Genomic DNA, 9,973 nt, shown 5'->3' on the forward strand with positions numbered 1-9,973 from the left:
ACTTATGCCATATCACAATAGTATAATATTTTCTTTAAAGTTTTGAAATAAAAGTAATCAATAAATACAATTCATACTAAAGGTTATCAAACTGGATATTTACTGATCCATACAATTAGTTATTGTAGGAACCACTTAGCCTGGTTAATAAACCAGGCTAAGTGGTTCCTACTTAGCCTGGTAAGGCTAAGTAGGAACCACTTAGCCTGGTTAATAAACCAGACCCAATCAGCCGTTGGCAAAAATAAATTGCCTGCCGGCGGATTACGGTCTGGAGAGGCTCAATTGTACGCCCATTTCCTACACCAGAGAAATGGGGCGGCCAATCGGGACACGGTATGCAATATAGGGGCGGGCTTTGGTACAGTGACTTTCAACGCTTGAGACCTTTGACTGACAGTAGCTCTGACCAATTGCGTCAAAGAGAAAATGTTTCAACCCGCCCCCCCCTGGAAATGAAATCCAAGCTGAGCCTCCCCAGGCTAATAACCCGCGGTCCGTGCGATATTAGCCTGGTTTATTAACCAGGCTAGGAACCACTGCTGTAGGTTATTACCACCAGGCTAGGAACCACTGCTGTAGGTTATTACCATCAAGTCGTTTGTCTTTCAACTGCAGGTGAGAGAGACACTGGCCGCAGAGACGGGGCTGACGGTGCGAGTCGTGCAGGTGTGGTTTCAAAACCAGAGAGCAAAGGTTAGATGCACTACATATTCCTAGAGATCATATAATATATAATAGTATAATAGGGCGGCGGTGGCTCAGGGGTAGAGTGCCTGGATGGTAACCGCAAGGTTGCCAGTTCGAACCCGGGCTCCCCCAGAGTTACTGTCGAAGTGTCCTTGAGCAAGACACTGAACCCCTAATTGCTCCCGATGTGCTAGTTGGTGCCTTGCATGGTTTCCGCTGCCATCGGTGTATGAATGTGTGGGTGAATGGGTGAATGTAATGCACAATCTCTGTAAAGCGCCTTGGATAAAGGCGCTATATAAATGCACCATTTACCATTTTATTTACCATTTATTATTATAGAGTTACAAAGTTCTTTACAGTCAAACACATACAATTATTCAATTGTAAACATGAAACACAATGAATATAACAAACACACAACGTGTCATGAAGTGTAATAAAGCAATAGGACACAATCAGAGCATCACTTAACCCATTTAGGCCTGACGTCGAAATAAAAAAACGTTGGCTCTGAAAGAATATATATTCAAAGATTTGTGCCGCATTTTTACGATTTTTCAAAAAATAGCTAAAGTATAACATAATGCTTAGTTTATAAAACAACAAAAGGGGTTCCCGCCCCAAAATGGTTAATTAAAAGCTACGTAGGCTACAACAATTTGATTGATTGATTGAAATATTTATTAACAGTTTGTAGAATTTACAGTACATTTTAAGCACAAACTCAATACAAAGACTGTTAACTGTGAGTGGACGACCCAATTAAGCATTACACTTGTTTACAACAGGGTCCACATTGTTCAATTCATCAAAACATTTAGAGACATACAAATAGACACTTCTATGTAGCTAAAGAACAGAACAGGAATTCATCATATAGGAAGCAAAAAGGGAAAAGATACATATACAGTGAGGGGAAAGGGGGTGGGGGGGGATTCAGATTTTACAGAGGCCAGTTTCGAATTGCAGCCGTCCGTAGGTGCCCTTTGAGAGCGGTTTTGAAGGAGTCAAGGGATTCACATGTCTTAATGACTGTTGGTAGGGCGTTCCACATTTTGGTGGCATAGGAGCGAAAATAATTTAGTCCCTTGTTTGTGCCGAATCTGGGTTGTACATGGTTTGTTGTACTCCCTCTGGTGTTGTGGGTGTGGACTTCGTTTACATTAAGGAAGTATTTAGACAGGTACATGGGTATCTTGGTGGTGTATCGAATCTTGTGGACCAGACCCATTGCAAGATGCTGTACTCTGTCGTCGACCCTAAGCCATCCCAGCCTGTCAAAGTGGGCAGGGGTGAGGTGGGTTTTGGGAAGTGATTTTAAAAGAAAAAACTAACATGTGCTTAATATGTCAGATGAAGAAGATAGCTCGCCGGCAGCAGCAACAGCAGCAGCAACAGCAGGAACAAGAGCAGCTGGGAGGGGCCAGAAGAGGCCCCAGCAGAGGGGGGGGGCGACAGAGCAATGACGACAGTGAGGGTAAGAGAGAGAGACTCACTTTTTTGCTTAAAGCGCAAATAACATGCATTTTAAAACGGCTTTTAATATTTAATAATCATATTGTCTATGTCCCTCAAAGTTATTTCTAATGGTTTGAGCCTCAATCACCACTCTGATATAACCAGGCCTTGTCAATTCTTTCTGGACTTTGAAAGCAGTTTTAGCTGCAGTACCACAATGTCCTGAGGTGGAGAGGGTGCTGATATGCAGATTATTTAATATTTGAGTCATTATAATACTCATGCTAGATAAAACCATGCTTGTTTCCATTCCATGCCAGCTTGGAAAATCAACAATGGTGGACATTGTAAACAAAGTGGAAATGCAAATTTGCAACTGAAGACTGAAGAAATGGAGGAATTATACAAATTAGGGTGACATTGATGACATCACGATGAGGCCAAAATCAGTCGAGCTGTTTCTGAGAGCAATTTCCATTAAAACACCCATATGACATGAAGGCCTGATTGTTCAAAATTGGTTATTTGTGGGGATAGAAAACACACATGGGAGCCCCAAAAACACAAAAGAAATTGAAAAAGTTGAATTTTATGTTATAGGTCCTTTAAAAAAAATAATAATAATTTACTATTTTTGTGTATAATGACTGAAATGCGGACACTGGGTTGAAAGTGGTTAAATCGTTTTAAAGAGAGGAGGCAGGTGGAAAAACCCAAGATATTGTATAATAATAATAATAACAATAGTAATAATAATAATAATAATTGAATCCCCTTCAGTTGTTTGGGAGTATTTATCACTACATTTCCACATACTGTAGTGAGAATTCGTCCTCTGTACTATTTACCTATAACTACTTCATTCATATCATTGTATCAATAGCAGTCGGTGCTATTAACACAGCACCCAGGGAGTAGTTAAGTGTCTTGCTCAAGGACATTTTGACATATACAGTAGACATGGGGGGTGGGGCGGTGCTGGGGGCCTGAGGGGGCGGAGGTGGCCTCCCTGTACAGTCTTTAGTGATGTGTGCACTGCAGCATTATGTAGTCTCTGTGGCGCAATTGGTTAGCGCGTTCGGCTGTTAACCGAAAGGATGGTGGTTCAAGCCCACCCAGGGACGGAGAATGCTTTTTCAATTCAAAGGGGCTTTACAGGTATAGGAAAACATACGTTTACATTGTCAAAGCAAGTGTGAAAATGGTATACAGTATACAGTTGGAACTCGGAGGGGGACAGCATTGTGTAAACTGAGCTATGTCACAATGCGTCATTGTATGAAATGTACATGTTATGCAGTTATATAGTATAAAGCTTTTTGAAACAAATGGCACCAATCTTTTGCAGTCATTTTGGTACAAATAGTGGAATTTTCACCCAAAACTATTTAGATTCAGATTTAAAATGCTTTTCAACTAGTATGAAAACAATTTGTGGAGAGGTGATCTCCCTGTTCAGTCCTTGGTAGTGATGTGTGCAATGTAGTCTCTGTGGCGCAATTGGTTAGCGCGTTCGGCTGTTAACCGAAAGGATGGCGGTTCAAGCCCACCCAGGGACGGAGAATGCTTTTCAACTAGTATGAAACGTAATTTGTACTTTTGGCTTTGGTGTTACACAATCAAGAACAACACTGTGTGCGTTTGCGCGCCCAGTGAATGAACGTGCGTTCATTCGGCCACCACCAGCACGACTGTCGCTGCTCCCCGACTGGACGTGCTATTTTTGAGTTTCCTCCCCACCGATTGGTTAAGACACTTTTGGCCGACCAAAAACACTAGCGGTGGTTCCTGTGTTATTGCGTTACCTTGAAATCGGTGACCTATGATATACGGTTTCAACGGAAGTAAAAGCCGTAGCTATTTGAAATAGTCTGGCACAGGGCCCGGCAGGCTGCGGGCCATGGCGCTTTACAGGGCCCGGCAGGCTGCGGGCCATGGCGCACAGGGCCCGGCAGGCTGCGGGCCATGGCGCTTTACAGGGCCCGGCAGGCTGCGGGCCATGGCGCACAGGGCCCGGCAGGCTGCGGGCCATGGCGCTTTACAGGGCCCGGCAGGCTGCGGGCCATGGCGCACAGGGCCCGGCAGGCTGCGGGCCATGGCGCTTTACAGGGCCCGGCAGGCTGCGGGCCATGGCGCACAGGGCCCGGCAGGCTGCGGGCCATGGCGCACAGGGCCCGGCAGGCTGCGGGCCATGGCGCTTTACAGGGCCCGGCAGGCTGCGGGCCATGGCGCACAGGGCCCGGCAGGCTGCGGGCCATGGCGCACAGGGCCCGGCAGGCTGCGGGCCATGGCGCTTTTCAACTACAATACATACATGCGTACATGCTGTACAGACTATTGATGGCTGTGAAAAAGAGAGGTTGATATTGATGGTATTTTTTTGTGTCCATCCACACAGATGGTTCTAGTACTCATGGCATGGATGGGTTGCTGGGGTACCCCTCCCTGCCACGTCAGCAACTACTGGCCCTGGACCCTAATATATATGGAGGAGAGCCATTCCGACATGGGCTTACACCACCTCAGCTGACCAATGAGCTCCACCCTTATGGTAAGTGGAAGGATGGGGGTGGGGGGGGGGGGGGGCTAGTAGATTGCAGATGTTGCCCTAACAGTTCTATTTCATGTAATGTGTTTATTCCCGTGGTCTTCCCATTCAGACTCAACATACTCCGTTTTCCTCCCAGACTCAGAGACAGTTTTCCACGATCTGGACAGCGATGGGAGTCTCAGTCACCTCGGTGACTGTCTCTTGGCGACGGGAGAGGGTGGTCTCCTGCCAGGACGAGTTGTGGGAAACCCAATCGACCGCCTCTACTCCATGCAGAACTCCTACTTCACCTCCTGACCCCTATAAACTCTCACCCTCGCCCACCTTTCACCTCTCAGAGATGCAGCTAATGGAGTCTGTCCATCAACATGCCTGTCGGACCACTCTCCATGAAACAGCCTATATACGCCGAAACACGATTCTGAGCTTTTAATCGCAAACCAAAACCAATATGGGTCAGGCATAGTAATAACACCAGTTAGCACTTCTTCAGATAAACATTAGATTGTCTGTAGGTTTTGATCAATATGAATCACATGCTGGAAATAAACACTGAAAATGTACAGGAAAGAAAGAAGAAAAGAAAAAAGAAAACCTAATTTTCTCCTGTGTAATAATTACTTGTTTAATAAACCGTAGGGTTTTACTGCACTTTTCCACTAAAAAGGACAAACAAAAGGTACTTATCAAATAACATGTTGGCACAAGTTATAATTGTGTATGCTTTTGTACCTACTGTAATTTATTGGGGATAATGGGTTGGTGAGTGAATTAATGGAGCTATACTGTAGGTATACACTTTTGGAAGTCTTGACAGGGTTTATTTAGAAGCAAGTCTAAATTAAATACGTAACTTTCATAAGTTGTTTTTGTAGAAGGTCTAGTAGTTATTTTATGTGAAGGACTGAAACATATAGTATATTATAGATCGGAGAAATAGTTTCCTCTCAGGTTAATGTCTATGTTTGTGTGTCCTGAGCTGTAACTCAGGACACAGAGCCAGTTTCTGTCACCCAATAATATAATTGGTACATACTGTATATTGTATAAGAAAGGTGTTTTTGGGGTAACTCTTCAAGTAGAACAATTTACAGATACGATATTAGTAGTAGGTAAACGCAATGAGGATTGAGGAAACATTCAAATTTGTAAGCATTTAAGCCCAAACCACAAACAAAGGGTCGAGACGGGACAAGACGGTTAATGTTGGTCCCAGCGGTGTGATATGTCCTGTTGCACGTCGACCCAAGTCATTCAACTGGTTCAATTCAGTGGCCCGTTTAGGCACCGCCATCTGAAGAGCCTTATACGGAAACAGGGTAGTAATGCCTGATGTATACCTGGTTGAGCACCGTGTCGTGCACCGAGTAGCAGATCGGAAAGATCAGTGCTTTACCCATTCTGATCAGATTCATACGAGGTTTCCGCCGGACACCCACTGGTCTGATGAACCCATTCTGACCTGAGATCAGATTCTAGAAATGTCATTCGCTCTTCGATTTTTCAAAAATAGCAGACCTACAAGCTCGTATCGCGCCACTCGGTGGCGCGATATGAGCTTGTAGATCTGCTATTTTTAAATAGCTAAAGCATAACATGATGCTGACACCAAAATGGGTGCCCGGTCAGAATGGGTTAATGCGTTGCTCGCTAGTGCTGTATAACTGCTGCTTCGGGTACATGATGCCTGTGCGCAACTAAGTTTAACTCCGGCTTAAGCAATCAGTGATTTCTGTTTTCTCTTTTACGTTATAACTGTTGGTATTTACAACAAAAAAAACCCAGGAGATAGAGAGCAATGGATACTATTAAAAAGTTAGGATGCTGGGTATGTACTGATGTGCTCTAATGTACAATAAATGTGAATATATGACTGTGCTTACAGTTGATACCATTATTATAGATTTATGTCATAATTTCTCTTTATTCAAAAACATCTCCTGGAAATTTATGTTGTTAGGTAGATATTTTGTACCTACTCCTGTGATAATCGACAAATATTTATAGTGTAGCATGATATTTGTGTGTCACAAAATAGGTCTGAAAATATAGCCTATTATAGACTCAAATTGGAGACCGAGCATTGTAGAATGTTATTTTACAGCACTGGGGCCAGACGTGTTTCTGGAGCAGAATAGTTCAATTAGAATAGGATGTTTGTTTTGACATATATTTATCAGTGATAGGTTACAGCTTGTGCCATTCTGTCTCATGGCTTTGTTTGACTCCAGTGACTGACTTATTGCATTTTTACGGTGATATTTTTGTGAATGTAACTTATTTGTGTGCTATTAGGTCAGTGTTCTTTTTTGTTTGGTGACTGACAGGTGACGTGCTTTGAATATAATGTTGCCATATCTTCAATACAACCTGCCATTTCATCTGAAGTACGTCTGCCTTATTTACTTGATGCACAGTAAACTCCTCAGTGTTAATTCACCCATACGTAACTAAGGGTGTACACATGTAACCACACCTATACCCACACTATACACTTCTTTGACCAGGTGGCAGGGTCCCCTATGTACAGTAGGCTCACTTCTTTTCCCCCACACCAAATACACTTTATTTGGTTTTATTTGTTCACTGAAAATATCTGATCTGAGCTTTTAGATCTTCAATTATCTTCGAACGCTTGCCTATTTTCTCTGTATGTTTGCGATTAGGGACACTTAGGTTGAAGGGGTTAAATTAAAACGGTGGACTTTACTGTGTGTATACATGGTGATGCATGGATCACCTTTTACGGCAGGTGAAAACCGAACACATTACACTTGTGACGAAGAATCTTTTCCACTTGATTGCCCGCCCACAAACCTTGATAAGTGAACCAGAAAAGAATTGTTCTGCTTGGCAGTCAAAGGGCTCATAACTCAACATCCTCCCCGTCTGTCTCGGCGTTCCCACTGATTAGACGGGGACTTCCGCCTTCCTTCCCAGACTCCCTGTTCCTCAGTTGCTGGGTAGCCAGCAGAGATGTGTGTGGGAGAGAAATACATTCCAGCTTAATATTTAACTGTGACTCAGATGTAGGAAGCAGGAGGGTGGGAGTGAGGGGGACACACATGAGTAACAGAAAACAGAGGATTACCACTGCCAATGAGTAATGCAACTCTGATATCAATTTTAATTATGTTGCGCCAGATACCGCTCCAAACTACACAAAAACCTTACTTTTATTTTCACATGATTATACAGTACTTACGCACGGCAACTCTTTGTGTTTTCAGATACATGAGTGTATTGGCAGCATTCACCAGTTATGAAGGCATCAGTTACATGTTGAGAGAGAAATTACAGTAGTCCCAAACTCCCAGCGACAAGTGGATGTGTCACTATTAATGGGTTTGTTTCCTTGTCCTTCCTTGAGGTCAAAAGTGTTACTGCACATAACTTGCTGTGACTGTGATGACATCCCTTGTGGAGCAGTCCATTAGTTCTGTTCTGAGGTAGACGGATAATTAACCACTGGATTCTAGGAGGGCTGAGGGACTGAGGTTGCAGCTGGGAAAAAAGGACACGTAAAAGGTTACTGATGGTAAACAATGTCTATAAATGCACAAAATCTCTGTGTCTGTGTTGTCTCTGAGTCGTCGTCTCCCCCCTCCATCCCCACACACACATAAAACAAACAATAAAGCAAACACATCCACTCTAGCCTGGCATGGCCAGAGGAATGCCCAGGATCTTAGGTTATTATTATTTTTAGCAGCGGCAGATTCGTCCGGTTTCCAGGCTAGTACCAGGTGCCGAGCAGTCAGAGGTGAGAATCCACAAACAATAAAGTCTGCACACTTGATCATGCTCCAATGTGTCAAATGTATTTGGTTTCCACTAATGGACGTGACGTTTCGAGCCACACTGGCTCATAGGCGTCCGGAGGCCGGTTCATTTGGGTGTGAATGTCCCTGCACTATTTATTTTTCCCAGCCGGCGCTGGTGGTCTCTCTAGAACTGTTCCCATTTTGTTGCGCAGTCATCGTTTGTGTATTGGCTGCCGCTGCGTGCTCGCCTCTCGCCTCACTGACCATTCTCGCTATATAGCCTACCCTATGTGCAGTAACTATATAGCCTACCCTATGTGCAGTAACTATATAGCCTACCCTATGTGCAGTAACTATATAGCCTACCCTATGTGCAGTAACTATATAGCCTACCCTATGTGCAGTAACTGCAGATGCTCTCTAGTCTCAACCCTCAATCTCGAATAAATGGTAAATGGTGCATTTATAAAGCGCTTTATCCAAGGCGCTTTACATAGATTGTGCATTACATTCACCCATTCATACACCGATTGCGGCGGAAGCCATGCAAGGTACCAACCAGCACATCGGGAGCAATTTGGGGTTCAGAGTCTTGCCCAAGGACACTTCCACATGTAGACAGGAGGAGCCGGGATTCGAACCGCCAACCCATGGATCATTGGATGACCTGCTCTACCTCTTGAGCCACAGTCGCCCCACGAATAGTGTCGAATAGTGTCCCCCCACTTCTACGTCCCGATGACACCACTGCACCGGCTCTTCATCAGACCTCAGTATGGTGAGGCTTGAAACGTACACGTAGGAAGTCTGTCCATCCGAGGTTGGCTAGAAATATCTATGAATCTACAAATCTCTGCATCTTTCTGTCTGTGTCCCTTTTGTGCCCATGGAGATCCCTGACATCAGCAATATGACATATTGAAGACACTGGCCTTCAAGTACTGTGATAATCGGTACTTCACCAAGTACGCAGACAACAGGGGCGGCGGTGGCTCAGGGGTAGAGTGCCTGGATGGTAACCGTAAGGTTGCCAGTTCGAACCCGGGCTCCCCCAGAGTTACTGTCGAAGTGTCCTTGAGCAATTAACATTTAACCCATTCTGACCAGGCACCCATTTTGGTGTCGGCATCATGTTATGCTTTAGCTATTTAAAAATAGCAGATCTACAAGCTCATATCGCGCCACCGAGTGGCGCGATACGAGCTTGTAGGTCTGCTATTTTTTGAAAAATCGAAGAACGACTGACATTTTTAGAATCTGATCTCGGGTCAGAATGGGTTCATCAGACCAGTGTGTGTCCGGCGGAAACCTCGTATGAATCTGATCTCAGGTCAGAATGGGTTAACAGGCCTTGTGGTCATATCGTATCGGTGAAATGTCGTATATCGGTATTACATACTGATGTAACTCAGTCAGGGGCGGGCTCCTCGTCTCTTGTTTGGAATGTCATTTGAAATACATCCTATTTTGTCTATAGGCTAAACTGTGATGCCAATGGTGCTGGTAG

The 9,973-nt window shown here is 44.3% G+C and overlaps 1 protein-coding gene across 1 annotated transcript in view; it reads left to right on the forward strand.

The window, feature by feature from the left end:
* lmx1al (LIM homeobox transcription factor 1, alpha-like) overlaps positions 1 to 5,079 on the forward strand; it is a gene marked incomplete at its 5' end in the record, with an annotated part of 37,322 nt that extends 32,243 nt beyond the window's left edge. The window contains 4 exons of the mRNA XM_083780886.1: positions 619 to 696; positions 2,047 to 2,170; positions 4,550 to 4,702; positions 4,839 to 5,079. Coding sequence (XP_083637012.1) covers positions 619 to 696; positions 2,047 to 2,170; positions 4,550 to 4,702; positions 4,839 to 4,999 — 516 coding nt within the window. The 3' untranslated portion in view covers positions 5,000 to 5,079. The remainder of the gene's footprint in view (positions 1 to 618; positions 697 to 2,046; positions 2,171 to 4,549; positions 4,703 to 4,838) is intronic.
* Between the last annotated feature and the right edge of the window lie 4,894 nt (positions 5,080 to 9,973).

The sequence above is a fragment of the Protomyctophum parallelum genome (assembly GCF_964188405.1).
Source record: "Protomyctophum parallelum genome assembly, chromosome: 13".
Classification (NCBI taxonomy): domain Eukaryota; kingdom Metazoa; phylum Chordata; class Actinopteri; order Myctophiformes; family Myctophidae; genus Protomyctophum; species Protomyctophum parallelum.